General features: G+C 55.0%; 1 protein-coding gene across 8 annotated transcripts in view; it reads right to left on the bottom strand.

Annotated features, from left to right (window-relative positions):
* Positions 1-21,458, bottom strand: part of CNDP1 (carnosine dipeptidase 1) — a 30,300-nt gene extending 8,842 nt beyond the window's left edge. Inside the window, exons 1-8 of one of the 8 annotated variants that reach the window (XM_016148406.2) lie at positions 17,284-19,559; positions 8,540-8,591; positions 8,430-8,509; positions 6,474-6,623; positions 5,558-5,720; positions 4,773-4,861; positions 1,485-1,685; positions 253-337 (exon numbers count right to left, since the gene is read on the bottom strand). In XM_016148406.2, coding sequence (XP_016003892.2) covers positions 253-337; positions 1,485-1,685; positions 4,773-4,861; positions 5,558-5,720; positions 6,474-6,623; positions 8,430-8,509; positions 8,540-8,591; positions 17,284-17,307 — 844 coding nt within the window. In that variant the 5' untranslated portion in view covers positions 17,308-19,559. Of the gene's footprint in view, positions 1-252; positions 338-1,484; positions 1,686-4,772; positions 4,862-5,557; positions 5,721-6,473; positions 6,624-8,429; positions 8,592-11,178; positions 11,572-11,809; positions 12,052-12,490; positions 13,229-17,283; positions 19,561-21,362 lie in introns of those variants that run through there. The other 7 variants (XM_016148403.2, XM_016148409.2, XM_016148411.2 and 4 more) reach the window with 7 other exon arrangements.
* Between the last annotated feature and the right edge of the window lie 1,262 nt (positions 21,459-22,720).

Below are 22,720 nucleotides of genomic sequence, written 5' to 3'. Positions count from 1 at the left end.
ACAGTATCCAGCGAAAGGAAAGGGGGCTGATTCAGGAGAGTTTGGGTCCACGAAGAGGAATAACGTGGACTTAATCAGCCTAAGGCCCATCTTAGCCGAGGGCAGGGGAGGCTAAGAACGTGTTTTTAATTCTACGAGGACCTTATTCAGTGCTGGCTGGGAAACCGAGGGAGGAGAGACACACCGAGCCAACTACAACTGCATCTGAGCGGATCCCTCGCTGTTTAGAAGTGGGATGAAGTGAGACATTACCAAGGAGAGCGACCAAATCGGCCATCGGCTCGTTGAGGATGCCGCCGAAGGTTCCCGAGTGAAAATCCTGGTCTCTGCATTTCACCTGCAAGACAGGCAAGGAGGGGACAGGTGCTCGCCGCCGCTGTTGCTTCGGCCATAGCTCTCAGGTCGTGGGAAACACGCCAACACGCCGGAGAGGCGTCCTTCAGGACACGGGGGGTGGGGGGGGGGGGGGTACGACTCCCCATGCTTTCCAGCCAAGGGACCGGGCACGTCTCCATCCCCCACTGTGTCCTGAATCCCTCGCATGTGACCTCAGCTCCCGCTTATTCCACAAACTCGGTTCTCCCAGCTCCACGTTGCCTGAGGGAGGTTTCCACGGGACCGTGGCTGCTCCCTGCCCACTGTCCCACCCACGCCCCCTCTCTAGGCACCCGTGTCCCCTGGCTGTAAGTGCCTGGCTAGCCGGGGCGGCACCCCGGGGCGCAGCACCTCCACGTGCGGCGACCGCCGGCTCACGCTGGTGCCCAGGGCCACACGACCGCGCAAGCGCGTCACCCCGTCTCCCTGCCGCGCCTCGCCGCGCGGGGTGCACAGGGCGCATGACGTCAGCGGACGCATTGTCGCCTGCCGGGACGAGTGACGAGTGACGAGTGGGCGGCTCAGGAGCCACTGCTCCCCCAGGGCGGGGAGCTGACGCTGCGCCGTGCGCTCCGTCCCAGGCCGGCCCACTGGCCGAGGCGCCAGACCCCAGCGAGGCGTCCGCGGAGGGGTCGCCACGGCCCTGGGGCGCGATCGCCCTGCGCTCTGCGTGGGCGGGGTCCGAGGCTCCCAGGTCAAGGGGCCTGCACAGCGCCGCGTGCGCATCCAGGAGTCCAAGCCGGACGCGGGCCTGGGCAGCCCAGTGCCCTTCTGCTGCTGCCCGGGCGCCCTGACCGGTCCTGCCCCGTCGTGACACCCAGGGTGGGGCTGCTGTCCCCGCCTCCAGACCACATGGCTGCAGGTCTCAAACGTTTGGCCTGTGGATCACCCCCCACACCCCCCAATCCTCCTCCCAGAAAGAGGCACGAGGCACATCTGCTCAGTGCCTGAGGTGGCTTGCACCACCCCCCTGGGGGCCAAGAGCTCTGCAGGCCCCAGGGCCGCGCGTCTGGCACCTGGGGCAGACCCCGGCTCTCCAGAGCGCTTTCTGCCTTCCACTCGGACCCACAGGACGCTTCCTCCCTGCAGACCCCCAGGTTTGCCGGTACCTCCACGGTGAAGTAGCTGTTCCCGCGTGTCCCATATATGAGGGCCGGCTTCCTCTGGCTGATCCACAGATTGTCCGAGATGACGATGTAGTCCACGCCGGAGAAGAACCGGTCCTTTTCCCTCCGGATGAGTTCCTCCAGGGCGGGGGAGCCCGCTTCCTCCATCCCTTCAACAATGAACTTGATGTTCACGGGCAGGTCCTGGGAGTGGCAAGTGAACCGGACACACCGTTCTGTGGAGAGGTGGTGCCACCTGCCCACCCGCCTTCTGACACCCGGGGCGGGTCTGCACTGAACATTAGCATGTTAGGCTACGACGCGATGCTTGTCCAGTGTGGATCATCCACGTTCCCGCCGGCCCTGTGCGGCTACGGCAAAGGACGGTTAACTGAGGTGGGGAAGGTAGCACTGTGTGCCCCGCAGCACGACCCCCCAACGCAAAGCCGACACAGGGTTTGGGGAAGGAATTCGACACCCACGCTTCTGAGCGCAGCTGGGCCACCAAGGAGAGGCGCGTCTGCCTGCCCCCCAAAAGGGATTTTTCAAGAAAGGTTACTCAATTACAAACGTCTTTTCTGTCCTCGTAATTCCCAGCATAATAAATGAGAACTCTTTCCTTTGAAAGACTGTCTCATGTTTAAGCCCCAGGATAATTTTTATTTCAAGTATCTGTTATGTTTCAGCCACGAGTTCAATCTGCCTTTTAACTTATTCAAAGGCTTTGATCATGCAGCAAAACGGAGCTGGAGTTTTTCTCTAGTTAACATAAGGGCACAAAATAGCTCCTTTAAATTTTTACAATGTGCCTTTCCCCCCATTTGGTTTTGATCTCATTGTATCTCTATAATTTATAACTTTGTATCTCTGAGAGCCACATGAAGAGGAGAGGCTGAAGTCTCTCCCTGGAGCAGAAGACACACACGGGGGACTCTTAAAGCGATCATACGCAGAAAAACGACAGCACAAATATTCTACTTGGTTCTAATGAGCAGGACCAACTCGCCAAAGGTCAACGAAGGCCAGACGAGTGAAGGATTAGGGATTAGAAAACGTGGACTTTGGTCAGTTGCTTGGTTAAGGGCATGTAGGGCTAAGGGTTTGTTCAAACGTATCACTTGCATATATTTCTATGTGTCTTAGGAAGCCCAGCTAAAATTCTGAAATCTCAATATTTGACAGCTCTTTATTAACATTTAACTAGCAAACGAGTGCTGAGAAGCAGCCTGGAAGGCCTGAGGATGTTCTGGCAAAGCGTGATTAATAAAAAAACAAGCCAAGAGCTGCCGAGTGTGGGAGGACAGAACCGGCAGCCAGGCCCGGCGTTTGGTCTCGGCTCTGTCCCTTGGCACCCAAGGGACCCGGGAGAAGCCATTCCGCTGCTGGGCAGCTCACCTCTCCATCTGTCCAGCGTGGGCACCGGGTCCTGCTCCGCCTCGCGAGGAGACAGCCCCGTGAGGTGGTGTGCGTTTGGTGGTCTGCACGGGAGCAGGAGCGCTCGCTCACAGAGGGCCGGGCGCACGCGGGCATGGGCGGGGGTGGGGGGGAGGGGGGTGCTCAGTGCATCACCTCACGCAATGCACCCGACGGCCCAGCGGGAGACACGAAAACTCCCAGCCCACAGAGGAGGAAAACAAGGCTCAGCAGCCACCGACCTGTCCCAGGGCAATGGCTATTTCTTATGTTTTATTTGTAATTATACAAGTTTCAGAGTTGAAATTTAAAAGCGAAGCAGATTTCGAACTTCGTATAGGAACTTTCTTGTAAATATTGCCTTCCTCTTTTTAAGAAAGAGAGGAGAGAACCAGAGAGAGGGAGGGAGAGAGGGAGGAAAGAGGCTGAGGGGAAGAAAGGAGAGAGAGAGAATTAAAGAAAGGAGAGCGAGCGTGAGCAGGGCCCCGCGAAATGCCCAGGCCTTCCCAGTGTGAGCGTCAAGAATCAGAGGACGGCTTTGCCGTGCTCGGACTTAGTGAGCTCGTCTTTCTCCGTGACATAAAGCAGTTACGTTCAGCAGTTAAACCCCTTTCTTCTGCTTACGTCTCAGGAGAAAATAAACTCACGAAAGAGAAGCCCCTGCCCCCCGATGAAATCACCTCCAAGCAAAGGCGCCGCAGACTCGGCCGAGCGCCGATGGCCAGGGTTTGGGACAGGTGCCGCCGAGGAGCTGAGCTTGGGGCCTGGGCTGGGGCGTTCCCCATGGTGCTGTGTTATCGTACAGAGATGGCCCCCGGAGACCGGCCCCCCACTCCCCAGGCTCCCCCTGGAAGAGGCTGGCTGGAGACCAGCATGGAGGAACCCCGACCTCGAACCTCCTAAGCTGTCAGTGCTCAACAGCACGGCATTCATGCACACCATGCTCACAGGAGGGGCCGGCAGCGAGGCCCTGCATTCCTAGGGCTCGCCCGCAGAGCCCTTGGAGGGGAGCCACGGCCCAGGCCCCCCGTCTCGGGGTCCCCGACTGGCGGCCCATCGCTGCGTGAAACGGAAGCATGCCGTCAGATGAACACGGGGCCAGGAAGCCGCCAGCAAACCAACACCCTCGTGGCTACAGCTCGGAACCCCAGGCCCCGAGAGACGGCACCCCGACCCCGGCTGCATGGCTGGACCGCCTCCTCCGAGAGGAGTCTGAGGACGGTCATAGGAGAAGGTGTGTCAGACGGACCCCTCCACAGAGAGAACGTCGCCTGATACAGTTTAGGACCCAAACCCCAGCCACCGACACTGTCCTCTGGCCTGAAAGAGCCCCCCTGCCCCGCCCCGAAACAGCACCCCGGCCGTCCTAAACCCCGCGTGTGGGCACCTGTTGGGAGCTGCTTTCCACGAGCACGGGAAGACGCCTGCGGGCGCAGACAGCGCGTCCCGCCCCGAGCCTCCCATCTCGTCCCCGGCCGCTCACGCTCACGCTCACGCACCTCCCCGCAGTGCGTGTGCGCCTGCCGCGATGACGCCTCTCCGCGTGAGGAGGGGGTGGGAGGAAGGGAAGGACAAGGCGAAGCGCGGCGCAGGCAGGAGCGGCGAGTCCCGGCGCCCCGGAACACGTTTTTGGGGCGTGTTCCGTTTTCTATGGGCTCAGGGTGACACGTCCACCACCCCAGGCCAGCTGGGTGGCTGTGAGCACGTTCCCCAACCTTCCCAAGCCTCACTCTCCTCATCTGCAAGACGGGCGTGATGGTCACCCACACCCCCGGAGACTGCTGGGGGGAGGAACAGCCCGCACCCCACTGACGGCTTGGGGCGCGCCGCCCGCAGCATCGGGGCCACCCTCCCTCCCGGACGTCGCCGGCCACTCACTTCCTGCAAGGCTCGGAAGGCGCCCACGGCATTGATCCACGCCAAAACTGGACCTTTGTTGTCGGTCGCTCCTCGTCCGTAAAGTTTGCCTTTGAAAAGGAGGGGGGGATTTTCAGGCAAGCCTGGACACCTCTGCCAAGCCGAGTGCGGTAAAAACCAAGGTGGCTTTACGGGGGTCACTTTAACAGCGCCCTCTGCATGTCCAGGCCCACAGGATGCTCCGAAATCACACAGTGTGACTTCTTACGTACAGACAACACGGCCATCAGCGAGCCGGAAAGTATCAGCTAAATTGAAACACACAGATTCCTTCATCCCGGAGACTAATTAGCTATTCTATCCAGTTCATTGAAAAAATTCTGGGGGTTTGCTGCAGAATGTCAAGTGACACCGCCTCTCGCGCTGAGATTTTGCGATTAGCAGAAGAATGACAGAACGGTGTATGTGTAACTCCATTAAACTTCCTTCTTCTTTTCCTTAAAAAACACTACATCTGGCATCTTTAAAAAGAAAACGTGTGACCTGGACAGCCACTTTCCTCGCCACCCGGGGACTCCCACCTTAGGGAATCATTCACCCCAGGCACGAAGGTTCAGATTCTTTAACGAACGAAAGGAACAGAGAGGAAACCAGCCTCACGGGACCGGCTTGTAGACCAGGGGGGCAGCCCCGTTCGTTCCCAGTGGCAAGCAGGACCAGGGGCGGGGCGCACAGCTCATGCCCACGAACCCTGTGAACGACCCTCGTCCACGGCGGAGCCCGCCCCGTGCGCGCGCGACACTGACCGTCCACTTCCGTCAGCGCGTAAGGGTCAGCGAGCCACCCGTCTTCCTGCCTCGCCGGCTGCACGTCCAAGTGGCCGTAGAAGCACACGGTGGCTTTCTGCGGGTCGCTCCCCAGCTCCGCCAGGAGCACAGGCGGCATCGGGAGCGCGTCCCCGTCCGGCAGCTGCGGGAGGCAAAGGGATCACGCGCTTTTAAAAAATGCGATTTCGTTCTTCCAGAAACTTCCAGAGACATGGCGTTAGCTGCCCTGTGTCTAGCCCTGGGTCCTTGTAGAGCCCACGAAATGTTCCAGTCATCTTTACCCAGCTCTAAAATGGGTACCATGAGACACTTCGAAGTAAAACACGACATGTAATTAAAGGAGAGCGCCTCCTTAGCCGACAAGGGGTAAACGCGATCGCAGGCGTCTTCGGGGCGGACCCGGGCTCCACGCGCTTCGCTCAGGGGGACGCCACTGGTGAACGCGAACCACCGGAGGCTGTCGATGCCAGACCTGGTGGCATCGGGCGCTACGATTTAAGGTCGCCGTTGGCGACGAGGCAGCAGCCACAGCCCACGATGCCGACGAGAGGCTGGATCCTTTCAGAAGGATGCATTGGAGCTTCAGGAAAAGGGCCGTCTCCGGGGGACGTGAACCGTGCGGGCAGGGCGTGAACAGCAGGGGCCCCAAAACAAGGCAGCCTTCACCGGCGACCCCCACTGCTCCCCCTCCCACCCCAAGTCGTGACATGATGGCACGTCAGCACGACAGCCGCGTTTAGGACCAGGAGGTCGTCCTCGCTGGGCACCGAGATTGCGGGGCACTTTGACCGAGGACATAAGCAAGCCCTGTCCTGCAGCTGCCACCTCGGGAGGTCACGGCCGACGCACGAGGAGGCAGCGGCTCATCAGGGGGAGGGAGGGCACCGGCCCGCACCTTCTGGGAGCCCACGTCCACGGCCTCCACGCTGGCCCCCAGGCACCGGAGCCGGTCCGCAGCCAGTGCCATCATTCTGAGCAGCTCCTGTCTGAGGCGGGGCATGGGCTGGATCGAGTCACTCTCCACGGCCACCCACTCCCTGAGGGTCTGCGAGGAGAGGCGAGGAGGTGGTTAGCACGACACAGGGACAGGGGGCCCCCCCGAAGGCTGAGCTGGTGAACACGCGATGTTCAGAGCCGCAGGCATCACCAGGAACGCAGGGGCCTGGGCTGCCGCTCGACTAGGGCGAAGGGGAGGGGCAGCCGGGGGGAGGCTATTCCTGAAACCTGCACCTGTGACCCTGCGGGGCCACCAGGGCTGCAGAAAGGGCAGGTCCCAGCGCACCGCTCTGGTTACTGGGACTGTCAGGGGCTGGCCTCACCGCCACTCGGACACGGCTTCCCCCAGATGCCCCGGAGGCCTCCGGCCCCAGTAGGTCAGGCCGATTTAACCCCTTGCGCCTGGGCTGGGCTGCGGCTCCACCCACCGCCCCCCGGCCTTTGGGTTTTGCGTCAGCCCCTCCCTGTTCCTGTGGGATCTGCTGGGCGGTACCGCCCCAGGCTTAACCTCAGGGGGGAGGCGGATGGCCTGAGCTCCCAAACCTGGCCCTGCCCTTTGCAGCTGGGTGACCGTGAGTGTCTTCCTGACACTCAGCCTCAGCTCTCCCTCCTGCACGAGGCGAGTGGTGGCCTCTCGCTGCGGGTGTGGGAGCAGGCGGCTGGGACGCAGTCGGAAGGACGTGCCTTGGTCTCTGTCCCAGCTCTTGGCCAGAGCTCCAGAAACATCCATGGTGTCCTAAGCCAGGACCGTCCTGAGTCCCTCCCTGGGTCTGCTCTCTGCCTCCAGCCCGTTCCTGGCATGGAGACCCCAACTCCCTTGGGGTTTCCTGGGTGCTAGGGCCGCCTTTTGGTCTAATGGGGCGACTGTGCTGGGCTCCTGGATGGGGGACAGCCCCCAGAGACCACGCCGTGGCTGGACCGTGGAACTTTCGGCCCTGCCCCAGGCTCTGGGGAGGGCAGGTAGAGTTCATGACCGGTCAGGCCCACGTGAGGGGGCAGCCCTGACTGACATCCCTGTGTCCCGGCTTCAGAGAGCTTCCAGGTGGGGAACGGAGAGCGGGGAGCACGCCGGCCCCCCAGGGCAGGAGTCCCTGTGCGGGAGGCCCTCCCAGACCCCGCCCTCGGCCCCTGCCTCCGGCTGCTCATCCCGACCCCTGTCATGCCCCGTATCAGGTAACAAGCGAGGAACGCAGGTGTTTCCCTGAGCTCGCCAAGCAAACGACCCAACCCCGGCAGGGGGACAGAGAGCTCCAGCCAGACCACACTGTTGTGACCGGCGGGGGTGGGGGCGACGCCCCCCGCTGAGGATGCCCCGCTGGCGTCTGGAGACCTGAGGCTCCATGAGGTGAACCCCCAGGTCTGGGCCCCCCGCGCCGTCTCCCGCCCCCACACACCTGCTGCCGCGGGGCGGAGGGGAACACGGGGATGGGGGGGTGGAGGGGATGGGGGATGGGGAGGATGGGGGAGTGGCAGGGGGAGACCCAGGGCACGTGGCACGTGGAGCACCACACACTGAACTTGGCCGCGCTGTCGGCAGCTGCCGAGGCCCAGGCTGCAGGTCTCGCCGAGCGGGTGTGCTGGGGGGGCGTCAGCCAGGTTTGGGGGACAGGGCCTCCGCAAGGGCTGCTGCCGGGGAGGACGCCGATCCGAGGGTGGGTCAGAGCCCGCGGGGGCGGGGGGCTCAGCGCACGGAGCGCCCTTTGGGGGGCACGGCGGCCGGGGCTCGCCTGCTGAACCCCGACCGCTACTCATGACCGCCATTCGACGAGGAGCCGCAGGCATTTCAGGTGGAAGTAAGTGGCCAGGCGCAAGCACCGCGCGTTGCCGCAAGGCGCCCCGTGCCGGCCGCTCCTACCTGCACGAACTCGTCCTGATGCCGGTCGATGTGGCGCGAGAGCCGGCGCAGCAGTGAGGCCGAGGCCAGGGACGGCGACGAGGCCGGGGACGAGGCCGGGGACGGCGACGGCGACATGCCTCCTCCGCGGGGCAGCAGCAGGAGCAGGAGCAGCGGTGCCGCCTGCGGGCGCGCGACAGGGAGGCGTCAAAACGAACACCAGGGTTGGGACTTTCGACCTTTAAAATACTTGAAGAAAGTTTGTCGTCTGGCACAGCTGCTTCCAGACACTTGGACTCAGAATCACAGAAGGTGAGAGAACGGGAAATACATTTTTGGCTTTATCTTTCCCCAATGCTTCCTTTTCACTGCTAACGAATCATGATAAGACAGAAACCAAGTTAACAAGCTTGTCTTTAAGCCACATACGCCACTCTTCCCTACAAAACGGCCTTTCCTGTTAGTTCGCTTCCTGCGGAGGTTAAGTCGGCCTCTACATCACAACGGGACACATGCCGTGTTAGGGCGACACAGATTAGAGAGAGAGGCGTGAGATGATTTCTGAAAGTAAAACTTCCCATGTGTGATTAACCGCTTTATTAGAAAAAAATATTCGGAAAGGACTGTCTAAAATTCTCTGCAGTGTTGTGGGTTTCCTCTTGACAGCTCCCGAAGCTAGAGTGCTTTGAAAAGGAACGTATAAGCCACGCTGTGACAAGGGACGTCGGAAGACTGGCGATCGCCGGGACACTGTTGGCCACTCTGTCCCCCAGGGAGTGCTGGCCCGCGGCTTCCTCTGCTTTGCCTCCCTCCACTCTGGCCTCTCTGCTCCTATGCCCGCGGGGCCTTCTGGCCCTCGCCCGTAGTGCGGGACCTGCCTGGGATGCCGGCCTCCTCCCTGCATGCTCCCGTCATCCTCCACCCCTGTGGTGGTGGGTCCAGGCTGGGGGCGGAGCAGAAAACCACCCCCAGGCTCAGAATCAACCCCATCGTCTTCTTTCAAACCAGCTCTTGCTTCTGGGTTTTGTGCGTTTTGAAAATAGACCTTGCTTGAAAGAACCACGTTTTTAGGCTGCTTCCTCCCTGTTCCAAGCACGACGGAGCCAAGGTGAGGACATGTGTCTAGAGCATAAAGAACTACTACACGTCAATAATATAAGACAAATGGACCCAAGTTAAAAATGGGCGAAGGATGCGAAAGGAAATTTCTCCAAAGAAAACATGCAGATGGACAATAAGCACACGAAAAGGGCTCGGCCTCATTAGCCATCAGGGAAATGCAAATCAAACCACACTGAGACCCTGCTTCATGCTTCCTAGTCCGGTTAAAAGCAAACCGGCAGATAACAGCAAGTGTCGGTGAAGATGTGAGGATATGGGGACCCCCATTCAGGGCGGGCGGGAAAACACAATTCCAACCGCTTGGGAAAACAGCCTGGCAGTTCCGCCAACGATGAAACACGTGACCTGACAATTCCGCTCTTAGGTATGTACTCGAGAGGAACAAAAGCCCACGAAAACTCGTACGTGGATGTTTACAGCAGCGTATTCGTAATAGCCAAAAGGTAGCGACAACACTCACGTCCGTCGATGGATGGATGGATAAGCAAAACGTGGTGTGTACACACATGGAGTATCGCTCGGCCATAAAAGGAAAGAAATGAAGTGCTGAGACAGGACACATATGAATGAGCCTAGAAAACACTATGCTAGTGGAAGGAACCAGACCCAAAAGGCTGCATATTGCATCAGGCCCTGTCCATGAAATGTCCAGAATAGATAATCCTGGGAGACAAGGGTAGACTGGTGGTTGCCTAGAGCGGGCAGAACTGGGGGAAAATGGGGAGTGACTGCTAATGAGTAGGGGGGCTCTTTCTGGTGATGAAAAGGTTCTAAAGTTGATTGTGACAATGATGGTGCAATTCTGAATATAGTAAAATATCATTTAATTGCACACGATAAACGGGTGAATTGTAAGGTATGTAAGTTGCCATAAAAGTTATAATGATCTATGAACACTCTTTCAGTGATAAAAATATATTATTGGGAATAAAAAATGTCTGTAAAGGAAGCTAAGTAGTGGATAAAATCAGGGTAAAAGGAGCCAAGCTCAGTCATGAGCGAATCGAATTCGGTCCACTGGGTGGCGCCAAAGAGCCGTCCCTGAGCCCCTTGGCCGCAGACGCCCCGTAGGAATCAGGCTGGGGACCTAAGCTGGGAGGCAGAGCCAAGGCCCCGGGGGCTGCAAATAATTCTGGAGGAAACGACCCCTGGAGACCCACAGCGGCAGGAAGAAGAGCCGCCCAGGGCAGGCTCTTCGGAGTAGGCTGTTTTGTGCAGCCAATCCATCTACAGTAATATTCGAACTGCTATTTCTATTTTTCATTCAATTTCCACTAAAAAGTTGTTTGGTGTGCCTCTCCAGTGAAAGTAAAAAGGGAACTTTAAAGGAAAGGAAGCCACGAGAAAAGAAGGAAAACAGTGATTACCAGGACCAAGAATATTTGGGATTTGGGGGGGGGGGGTGCCACCCCTTCCTGACAGGGTGGCGCGCCCAGCACCCGCCCCCCTAAGGGACTGTTCCTGGTCTGCCGGACTCCACTTTCACGCCCCGGGGCTCCCCCCACCCCCAAAGAGCAGACAGCCCCCACGAGCCAGAAGGGTGCGGAGGTCCGCGCTGGGCACTAATCCTGCCGTAAGCCCTGGGCGGGGTCCCTGTCTCGGTCACCGTCCTCTCCAGTTCCCCGTGTCCCTTTCTCTGTTTTCTTACCTTACAGTCACCCGTGACCTAGAACGAAATGTCCCAACAAAAACCTGGAGAACTGGAAAGCCTCTTCCTGGGTTTTGCCTTGGCAGAAAGGTGCTGGGGGAACGGGAAGGCGAAGGTGGGCGTCAGGGGGCCAGGGGGCGGAGCCGGGGGTGGGGGGGGCCTGGTCTTGGTGTCCTCTTGTCAACAGCGGCAGGTAGCCGGCCCAGCCCAGCCGGAGAAGCGCCCCTGCGGGCCTCGGGGAGGACACCCCGCATGCTCCACAGGCTCCTGTCGGTTCTAGCTGGCGGCTCTTAGATTTGGAGCAAAAAATTCTAAGTGCCCCTGTGCTGAGTCTTATTTTGAAATCCCTTAACTTCTAAGACGTCTCGAAGTCACGTCCACGTCCTCTGCAGCGCACCCAACGCCCACCCCGCCCCTCGTCCTTCTCCCCACCAACGCCGCTTCGCTCCCGTAGAGCCCTCTCCACCCCGCACCCCGCACCCCGCACCCCGCACCCCGCGAGGACCCGCGTGGCCTCAGCTTTCACTGTGCCCAGCGCCAGCCGCGCGCGGAGGGCGTCAGGTGGCCGGCGTGCGTGGCCGCCTGGGCCGTGGCCGCAGCGGGCCCGCCGGGGTGCCGGAGCCCCACTCACCGCGCCGGCGAGTCCGGAGCGGCTGCTGGCCTGCGCCCATGCGCGGCCGGAGCGCAGGAAGAATGCCTTTGCTCGGCCGGGTTATCGCACCAGGACGGGATTACAGCAAAAGCCCAGAGCCCCAAACAGGCCTTTCTGGATCCTGGTGACCCCCCCGCGGGCGGGTCCGGCCACGCATTCCTGCCCAGACGCGGCCTGGCAGGAGGCGCCGGGCAGCCAGCCGGCGGGGCGGGGCTGTCCAGGGGGCCTGGCCTGGCCACACTGCGGAACAGGAGCCCGAGTCCCCAGCAGGTCCCCAGGGCCCGAGCCTCTGCACCGTGCTCCGGTCGGGCGTGACCACGGTCTGACCCCAGAGGCGTCTGGCTGAGCCTCACCCGGAACGCCACGTGCGCGCGGCTGCGCGGTCCGCAGAGACGCAGCGCTGCGGTCGCGGGTCGCGGGTCGCGGGTCAGCAGCGTGGGCGGACGAGCCCAGCACGGTGGTGCGCGCGGGCAGAGCTCAGAGTCAGGCCGCCGCGGCACGACGCGCGCGGGCCTGGCCAGGCCGGACAGGGGTACAGGCCGGGAGGGCGTCCGGGGTCATGCTGCACAGCGTCCCGCCCTCGGCCGCGCTCGGACGGTGCTCCACCCCGGCGGTGGCCGGTGGGCCCCAGGGCCGTGCACCCCACGGCACCGGACGCACCTTCTCCACTCCCCGTGTCTGCCGTGAGGGCCGCAGAAAGGCGTTGTCAGGTGGGACGTCTCCTGGGAAGGGCTCCTGTGAGCCTTTTGATACTCTCCAGTCTGGCCAGGGGTCTGGACCTCCCCAAAAGTCAGACCCGGCTTTGTGCCACCCGAGGAGTCTGCTGTGACCTGTGCACAGGCCAGCAGTTGATAGTGCAATGCCACGTCCAACCGAAAAAAAGCGCAAATGACCCGCGGAGACGCCCATTGTTGCTCCCACAGGCGGGTGCCCGAGGGCAAGGAAGTCCGCACCCGGAGCGACAGGGCGCGGCACTGGGCATCCCAAAGGCACCTTCCCAATGGGGAGGATCACAGTCGCGATGACGGACTCTGGCACTGTGGGGCCGGCAGGGACGGGGCTCGGGGTCAGAAGTCCCTCGCATCATGCTGTGTCGGGCTGGCTACCTGCGTGCCGTGCGCAGGACTGGGATGGGGGTGGCTGTCCTGTGGTTGAGCTCCTCCTGCTCCTCCTCCAGCGTTTCTCCTGTCTGCCCCAAACGATGAGACTCAACTCCTAACGGCAGGTCTGGGCTCTGTCCCATTCACCATAGCCCACTCTTCCTGCCGGGCAGGTACTCTGGGCCGGGGGCCCTGACAGAGTCAAAGGCAATGTGAGAGAGGGCTGGTGGACTCACGCCATCCCACGACATCTCCAGGAATGCCACCAGCAGGGGTCAGCAGCCCCCACCAGGGTTACCTGTCATAAAATGTGTCTGCATAAAAATAGTCTCAAAATTTTTTTGGTAACATTAAACCTTAAACTCATACTAAGTTAAATGATGGATATGCATTAAATATCCAGATAATTTCTAAATAAAACACTGAAACATGAATTCCTAAACATAGGTTTATCACTTTTGGCTTCTTGTAATAGACTAAAGATGTTTGAGTCCGTTAGTAAATATGTTCTTTTGCCACATTGAAAATACATTGTACTGTGAGGAAACACACCTCTAGAAATTATGAAATGATGTATCCATAAATTTGCTGATGTACCACAGAATGCTAGTATGTGAAAACCAGCTCACAATTGCTCACCTCCCAGTTTATATTAGATGTCGAACGTTTACTAAGGGTTAAAAGCGTTGACTTCCATGTGTAAGTAAGATGACTAGGAGCAATAAGGGTAAAGGAAAAACTGTGCGTGCAAAGTAAACAAGGAAAGTCAGATGTGTTTTAGGTGAGAAAAGTGTAAGGTGCAAAGATGCCCTCTTGTGAACGGAAGAGGGTGATTTTGTCCTAGTTTAGAGGTTTAGAGATTGTTTCAAACTTTTTGAAATAGTAGAATAAAGAATAAAAAACTAAATAGGTATAAAAAGGTGGGAAGAGAGAGAGCAAGTGTCCAAAAGAAAAATGTCTTGTTATGTGGTTAAGCTGGCTGAAATTAAAGGAATGTCTTACAGGGATTTTTTTAAAGAGCCTTAATGTCAACAGTGTGTTTGTGACACTGTTATTAAATTAAATGTATGTAATTATTATGTAAATATGTAATTAAATATTAAATTAAAACATAATATTCCTTCTCTGTTAAAAGAACAAACTGTTATTGGATTTTTATAAAGGTTTTCTTTGCCCGTTGAGTAATCTGCCAAGAAAACAAACATTACGTGCCTTATCAAAATAATTTCCTGCACTTCCTGTTGTCTTAGTCGGGTCTTTGATTACTTAAGAAAACTGAGTGTTCTCGATATTAAAAAAAAACAACTAAAGGTTTTTATTTTTTTAATAATTATGTAATTTTCTGCACTTGGTTTTGAAACTTTTTGTCACTTTAGTTAAATGAAAAACCAAATATTTTTTCATAGTCCCCTGTGGTCATATTTAGTCAAGTGTTTTAAACCTTTTGTCATTTTTGACAACTTCCCAAAGTCAAATTCTAAATGAAGTCTTTTGACCTGGAACCAATTTTGGGATTTTTCCAGAAGGCCCCTGGAAAATTTCAAAGATTTCTAAAAAGTAATATTAAACTAATTAGGCTTATTTGATATGTTAAGTTACATGAGAAGTATCATCCAATAAACGTGATGTTTAACCTTCTTTAGGTTAAATTTACGTGGGCCTATGATACTAATACGAGTTTTCCAAAAATTGTATAAAGCTCCTAGAAATTTGTCAATGTCCTTACTGTCCATATGATGAGTCATAATTCCACTTTTTATCTTAAAATGTTGTACGCCTAAGAAATAACGAAATTTCCTTGTTGGTTGAGTCATTTTTTAAAAAAATGAGCTCCCACCATATCTTCAACAATGGCTATTTCTAAGTCTTTTGTCATTCACAGACAGTTACTGTTCTACTCTGATTCTTCTCTGAAAACATTTACAATTGGCTCCAGGCAAGAATGCCCCATTGTGACATCATGTGAATATCTCTGAGACTTTGGCGCTAGACCGAGCAAGGATCTCCAGAACGCCGATAAATTCACAAAACTTCTAACCCAAGATTAAGGAGGACGAGAAGCACCCAGGGCTGAATGAACTGACGAGGAGGACTGCAACTTCATGACTTTTTGTTTGAAATATCGCTGGTTCTCTAATGTTTTGTTTTCCGAGTTTAAGGAAATCCCTTTTCTGTTTTTATTTTAAGCTATCTATAATGTACAGTAAACTGATAAATCAATTATACTTTTGTAAGTGGAATTGAAACATTCGTTTTTCTCCCTGATCCCTCCAGAATTTGTGAACTCTCATTTTCATGGTGACATAGTTCACCCGTGTAGGGGCAAATGCCTACATTAAATAACCTGTTCTCCTGCGAGAACACATAATGAAAACACGGTGTTCCTGAATGCCATATTTGAGAAAGACGTGCATAGAATCAGCTACTACCAGACAGTGTTAAGACACCACACCAGACTTCATCAAGCCAATGAAGCCCATGAAAGGACCAGCCTGGGACCTTGCCTATACAGGGCTCCCAGACTTACAGGTGAGCAAGGATGGTCACTTTCTGCAGACCCAGGAACCCTAAGGCATACTAGGGCTCTCCAGGGGAGAGGAATTCACTCAAACACAGAAGCGTTGCAGGTGAAGCCTGACGACAGGGCCTTGGCCTGGCTTCCTAGTCTAGAGAGGCTTCGCAAAGCCTGACCTGAGACGCACCATTGAAAGTGCCGGTAAAGCAGACTTAAAAAGAGCACACGTGACCAATCGCTGTTCTCACTGCTCTTGGGTAAATGATCAGGCCAAGTGGAACGAGCCTAGCCTTGCTTTACGAGTCGGTCTCACTGTGATTACATTTGACAGAAACGGAGGCGGCTGCCGAAGGAAAGATGTTTCCATAGAGAACGCAGCGCACGATCGTCAGATCCGAGCCCTGTCCATCGCCATTGAGGGTTGGACATCCACCTGAAAAGTGGACTGGGTCCTGGATTCTGGTTCCCTCCGATACCTGCCTACAACTACCCAAACTCACGTCTGCGACATCCGGCTGCTCTGACTTAGAACCATCAAGAACTATGACCGCCCTTTTCCCGAAGCCCTGCGATCTGAAGCTGAGCTTTATATAAACTTCAGAGCGATCACCACAAGCGCCACACACAGGGACGACCTTCTCGCCGGCTGCTGTGTGGGCCACTCACGAAGTTCACACCCAGCGATATCGCCAGAGTCATTAAACTACGAACCAGGAAATTCATCCAAAATCGCTCTCTCCCCACCACCTAAAGACACTTTGAGACCAACATGTAAAAATCTTCCTGTCCAACTGCCCTCTGGACTCAAAACCGGAGTTTGGAGCTTGTTGTAATCATTAACCTTTGTTTTTGTTTCCATAGAAATGCTTCTTATTAATTACCTGATTGCTTGCACTGTGGGGAGACCCACATGAGTTACAAGCAGATTAGTGGGTGCTGGGGGCGGAGGCGCTGGGGGCAGGGACAGGGAACAGGGAAGTTATACCCAGGGCCACGGGGGCCTTTTTGAGGGACGAAAATATCCTAGTCAATTATGGTGCTGGCTGCACGTATCGGTGAATGTGCTGAAAGTCACTGAATTCTACACTCTGAAAATGTAGGTTCCTGGGCCTCCGCCCCTAACTATCCACACTAGTGCTGGCGGTGGCGGGAGCAGAGCTCGGGGTAGCAACAGCTGCCTGCGGCTTCCTCTAAGTTGTACTTTTCCTTCGCATTCGGCAGCCACGAGTTCTGCTTTGTGGTTTTAATAAGAATATTGCTTTTCGAGTGAAGAATTTAATGAGTATGGAAAAGCCTGCGCTTGTATGTCCTAGCTCATCTCACCTAGAGGAGCTGCTCAGGCCTCCCGTCCATACCCCGGGCACCGCCACCCGCCCAGCACCCCTGCGTTCCAGATGCTGTGTGACCTACTTGAAAACAGTGCCACTTAATTGCTTTTGAGAATACAAAGCCCCTCCTCCCTCCCAACCCCCCGCCCCGCTGCCCCGCCAAACATACTGATAAAGTACCCCCAAAAGACGCGGACGCAGGCGGAGACCTGGAATGCCTTCGGACCCTCCGCGGCAGCAGCACCCCGTGGACCGCGCGCCTTGTCTGCGGGGTTCACCTGGCCCGTGGACCGCGCACGGTGTCTGCAGGGCTCACCTGGCCGGTGCACCACACGCCACATCTGCTTGGCTCACCTGGCCGGTGGACCGCGCACGGCGTCTGCGGGGCTCACCTGGCCTGTGGACCGCGCACGGCATCTGCGGGGCTCACCTGGCCCGTGGACCGCGCACGCCCAGTGAACAGAAGCCCCGCACTGCAGCCCCAGCTCCCCGCGCCTGCGGCCCACTCACCGGGCTTCCACACGTGCGACCCATTGCGGAGTCCCGAAGCCTCCAGCAGTTGCCCTTGACCTCAAAGAAAGTGGAGAGGAAACCGCCAAGGCTCCCAGCGGCGACACTAAATAGCTCTGTGCTAACTGCCCGGCCTGCCCCTCCTTCCCGGAAGGAGGATGAAGCCGGTGCAGGGGACCCATTCACGCTGGGAACAAAGGCGCCTCAGTGACGCCGGGGCGTGCGTGGTGGGAGCAGAGGGACAGTGTGTTCCGCGTGCGGGGGTGTGGGATGAGGTCGCAGCCCAAATCAGCCGACGTGATCCTCGGCCGGCGGTGACAATGCCTGCTTCGCTGTGGGTGCACGCGGAGTGTCACCTTTGAGAGGGGGCAGGGGCACGTGCCCACGGCCAACAGAGCGAAGATGGAGGCAACGTGACACTCGCCGTGACACACTCAGAGCCGGGGCCAGAGCCCTGCTGGAACGCCCCCTGTGAGCCAGGGGCCATGTGTGAGTTTGCTCAGGCTGCCTCAGCTGGGTGGCTTAAACAACAGAAATCTATCACTTCACAGTTCTAGAGGCCAGAGGTCCAAAGTCGGGGTAACCCCCTGGGCGGGGTTAGAGCCTGTTCTCTCCCACACTCATGGGTGGGGCTGCAAGGCCACCCTTCAAACATCTGGGGCGAAGCCCACACCGCTCCCTGGGGTGCAGCATCTGCTCTGGACAATGGCTGCTCCTGCCGGATGACGGGTCGCGTTGTGCACTGAACCCGCCTCTCTCCTGCAAGGCCATGTCAGGGGACGCCAACAGCCAAGTGAAACTGCGAACAACACTCTGCTCATCAGTCCACTGAGCGGCCATTCTCTTACGATGCAGAGCATGTGTGACCTGTGATGTGGAATGCCTGCCCGAGAGCAGCAGACAGCACCGGGCTCCACGGTGAGCCTGAGGCCACTGTGGTCACGTCTGGCTGTGAAACAGCGCAAGGAAGGAAGGCCGTCAACACCGTTCTCACGGCTTGGCATCCTTGTCCCCACTGTGGGGACAGAGGGGTGATATTTCCTTCCATTCTTCTAAGTTCTTTGGCTGAACTAGTCAACAAATTAATACAAGACAGATTCACAAGAGAAAATGACCAAATGTACTACATATGTACATACGGGGGTCCCGAAGACTGTGGGTTCCCAGGACAGAGGACAGACTGGGCAGTTAAGGCTCAGATGCCACCTTGAGGTTAGAAGAAGTGGGGGTTGTGTTTTGGGGGTATCAAAGGGCAGGAAAGCAAGAAGATTCCGTTTTCTTAAGTTATCTAGGACCTGATTAGGACAACATAAAACACAGAAAATTGTTTTCATAAAACCGAATCTTTGCTTTCTTGGCAGAAAACTTTTCACAGTATCTTACTGGGATCAGAACAATAGTCCAAGAAAACTTTGCCCTTTTAACAGCGAGAAAGAGAACCCTCCTCTCGTTTTGTATCAGCTTGCTGTTCCTATTTAAATTCGACTTGACCACACATAAACTTTTCTCAAGATTCCTTCTCACGAACCTTGTACAACTTTCCTCATCCAACTTAGTTTGTCTCCTGTTCTCCCATTCAGAAATGACCAACTTATTTCAGGATAAATCATTTTCTTTTAACTTCCTCAAAATATATTTTTATACCTTCTACCTTAATAAACATATATTAATTCCTTCCATATTTATTAGAATTCTTAACCCTTAGAAACCTTAATTTCTATGAAAATTAAAAATAAGCAAGTAGCACTGTTTCGATTGGCAGATTTATGAATATATTTCATAGCCTCTGCAAACATGAGTTCTTTTACTGGCAAATATATATAATAATTTTTAGAAACATTTGCTTCCTCAATAAAGCATAAGCCTTATTCATTAAAAGACCCAAATTTATCTTTTAGTTTCTCTGTGATGGAAAGAAAAACTTAGATAGACTTAGTTAGCAATTAAGGTTTCAGTTTTTTTCTTATTTAAAAAAAATCTAGATATTCAAAATTTTTCATCAATTAACTTCATAAAATGCTATGGTTTCAAATTACCGAAGATTTTGGGAAACTATTTTTCAGTACATATGCCATATAATTATTGCTAAAAAGTTTCCCCCCAATTTTAAAAATTTTACTTACAGCTATTTAGTTTATTACTCCTTAACAAATATGTTTAGATTACCCATGAAAACTCCCTAAGACATCAGTGTTAATTATCCCAAGCTAGTTTTCCTGCTGACAAATTTTGTGGAGAAATATGAACTTATTTTATAAAATAAGTAAAATAAAAGATATTATACTTTAATACTATGGGTAAAATAAAAACATTATACTTAATTATATTTAATTATACTCATTAAGTATGTTTAATTATACCCAGTTCTAAAGATGTGTCTGTTTTAATTAAACCAATACTTAGATTAGCTTTAATAACAAGTATTTTCCCAGAATCTGTAAAACATGTTCATATTTTAAAGCAATATATTTTAAAATTAATATAAGTGCTTAACTCCTTTAAGCCAATTAAACAAGGCTGTTTACCAAAAAATAATTATTTTTATTCAGTAACACCATCTGGAGGTAGAAAAATGATGTATCACAGATAAAACAGACTAACAGAGTTAGCGTTAATATCATGGCTAAGTGGAGGGCCAAGGGAGGAAGGGCTCAATTGGGAGAATCGTTTTACGAACTCTATAGATGTCTAACCAATGTTTTGTATACTTGAAACTAACTTAAATACATTTAAAAAATAAATTAAAAAAAAAAAAAAAAAAGACAGACAAACCCAAACACCAAGCATTTTTTTTTGGCCCAGTTTCCACTGCGGTGCACAGGGGCTCCTGGACCCAGCCGGAGCCTGACTCCCCTCCGCAGCCCCAGCGACTGCTGGTCGGTTTCCCGTTGTGATTTCTGCCTTTCGGCTTTTAACATTTCTCCATTCCGGGTGCTTTGATGTCTGACCAGCGGCGGCTCTGACTGCCCCGCCTTGGGTAGCGCTGTGTTAAAGCCTTTGCTTCATGCCCTTCAGCCTCTGACTTCTCTCCCACGTTTCTTACTAACCCTGCAGGGATGAAGCCCCGGCTTCCCTTCCTGGTTCCTCTTTCTTCTGCTCTCATCAATATTTACTTTATTCGCCTGATTTCTTAATAATCTTTTAAAAATTTCTACCTTGTTGGGAAGAGTCCTGTGCCTGTCCCCTCAGCCTCTCCCCGTTCTCGGTAATCAACTTCAAGTTTTAATTAATATCCGTAAGACCCATGAGGGAAACTGAAGCAAAATTTCAATAAGGCTTTCCCAACCGGCTTTTGCTTATAATGCTGGCAGCTCTATTTCTTTGTATTCTCCCTCCTTTTTAAAAAATTGGTCTTTCTATAGGAACCAATAAAATGGCTATTTACAATGAGAGCTCTAAGATTTTTCCAATATAGATGTTTTTCCTATTCAAAGGCCCCATTGTCTGGCCAGTAATAGTAGGATTTAGTAGTCTCGATAGTGACTCAAACCAGTAAGCCTTGCATGGTTTAACCAGGGAAGCGCGAGGCTTCCACAGAGTTCCAAGGATGCAGCCCTCACAGGATCCAAAAGGTCCCTCACTCCCAAGACAGCCCAAGACAGCAAAAGCCCCTGTGGCCTTATTGCTACAGGCAGTAATGCAATGCAGGTTGGGGTGCCAAAGGCCCCTGTGGACCGGAACCCCTCATAACGAATTCCCCTGGGAGCTGGCTGGCACAGTCAGGCAAAAGGTGACAAGATGAGCCGACTGGACACAGCTGCCCCGAATCCCCAGTCTATCTGACCGGGTGCCAGACGCACGGCGATACGTGCACCAGAGACCAACGAGGAGGTGCAAACCGAGCTCTCCAAACCGAGCGAGGCAGACGGCGCAGGTGGCGCGGCCACTTGGGGGCGGGGCACAGGAAACGAGAGTACCCGAACCACATCCCAACCAAGTCACCTTCGCCCCCAAGCTACTCTCACAGATATTTTCTCCTGCTCATCCACATTTAGAAAGAGGAAAAGGTTCTGACCGCGCTCGCCCCACGAGACCCCACGGCCAGAGACGGCGGAGTGCGCCATAGAGAGAACACCTACCTCGTGCCGGCCGGGGACGCCTGGGCTCTCACCTCCAGCTGGCCTAGAGCGAACGGATCCAGCCGAGGCCGGCCTCCTGCCCCGCTCCCCAAAGCTGGGAGCATGGAAAAATTAATTTTCCTTCTTCCCTTCTACGTTCTTCAGTCTGGACTGAATGACCAAATTTATGACGTATGAACACACGGGGTCCTCTTAAGAATGAGACCTGAGGACAGAACGGGCAGTTAAGGCCTCGACGCCATCCTGGCGCTAAGGAGAAGGGGTGGGGGATGGGTCTGGGACTTCAAAGGGCGGCGAGGAAATTCGTGGGGAGCTGTTTGGTAAATAAATTTCAGGGGGACACAGAGAGTACTGACTAAGTCTCACGAGGTTCGTCCCCATCACACCTAGTTCACGTTAAACTAGTCGTGTGTGATAACGGCTCCTTCCTGGAGCAGGTCCTCTGGTTAAATTCTTGTAGGCAGTTGGGGGAGGGTCAAAGGTTTTTCTTGAGTCTTTTGTTTCTTAAAAATAACCAGCTAAAATAATCGACATCTAAAAAAGGGCAGACTTTGGGTGGCATGCTCCTCAAAGCCTCGGGGCCGAGGCAGAGGTCCCAATTTTCTCTGAGAAATGAGTAACAGTGTCCCGTGAGTTTAATGCTGCATACCGTTTCCTTCTCTCGGTTTTCCTTGGGATAAATGTCATGGTAACCACGGCGTGAGGACTTAAAGGCTGGCTGCCCAGCATGCCCCCCTGCAGAGCCTCGGGATTTCGGCCAGGTCTGGCTCCCCACCTCCCGTGCAGTCCCGAGTGGCCATGTGGCTGCTTCCTAAGCGTAAGATGCCAACGGAAGCAGCGTCTCCCTCTGGCCCGTGCCCTAAAGCGAAGCGGCCTGTCCCCGCTCCCCACCCCAGGGTGAAATGCAGCTGGGGTGGCAGGAGAGGCCACGGGGTGGGGGAGGCGCAATCCGGGAGCCCAGCCACCAGCACGGAGGAGCCACCACGCCAGCCGGGGCCGGCCTGCGTGGGCCTGCGTGCGGAGAAACGTCCCCCGCGACGCGGGGAGGCTCGGCTCCGCCGCAGTGGCCTAGCCTGCATCCTCACTGCGGCTTGAGACCCTCACGGTCTAGCGTCACTCTTCTGACCGAAGCCGGAGCAGCAACACATGCAGAATGCACTCCACGTGGCCTCACCCAAGTTCCTCCCGGTCAGGTGCGTGGCCCCGTGAAGTCCTTTTCCCAACGAGACCAGGCGGCTGCATTGTCACTAGTGGCCGGCTTCCCGCTGTGGTTACTAACAGTAAAGCACCAGGGGCACACACTGGACTTCGGCCCTTCCAGAGCCTCCCCTGTGCGCAGCTCTCCTGGGACGTTTGGT

Source organism: Rousettus aegyptiacus, unplaced genomic scaffold (assembly GCF_014176215.1).
Source record: "Rousettus aegyptiacus isolate mRouAeg1 unplaced genomic scaffold, mRouAeg1.p scaffold_m13_p_12, whole genome shotgun sequence".
Lineage (NCBI taxonomy): Eukaryota > Metazoa > Chordata > Mammalia > Chiroptera > Pteropodidae > Rousettus > Rousettus aegyptiacus.
Note: the sequence above shows the minus strand (reverse complement) of the source record. Positions and strands in the feature narration are given on the sequence as shown.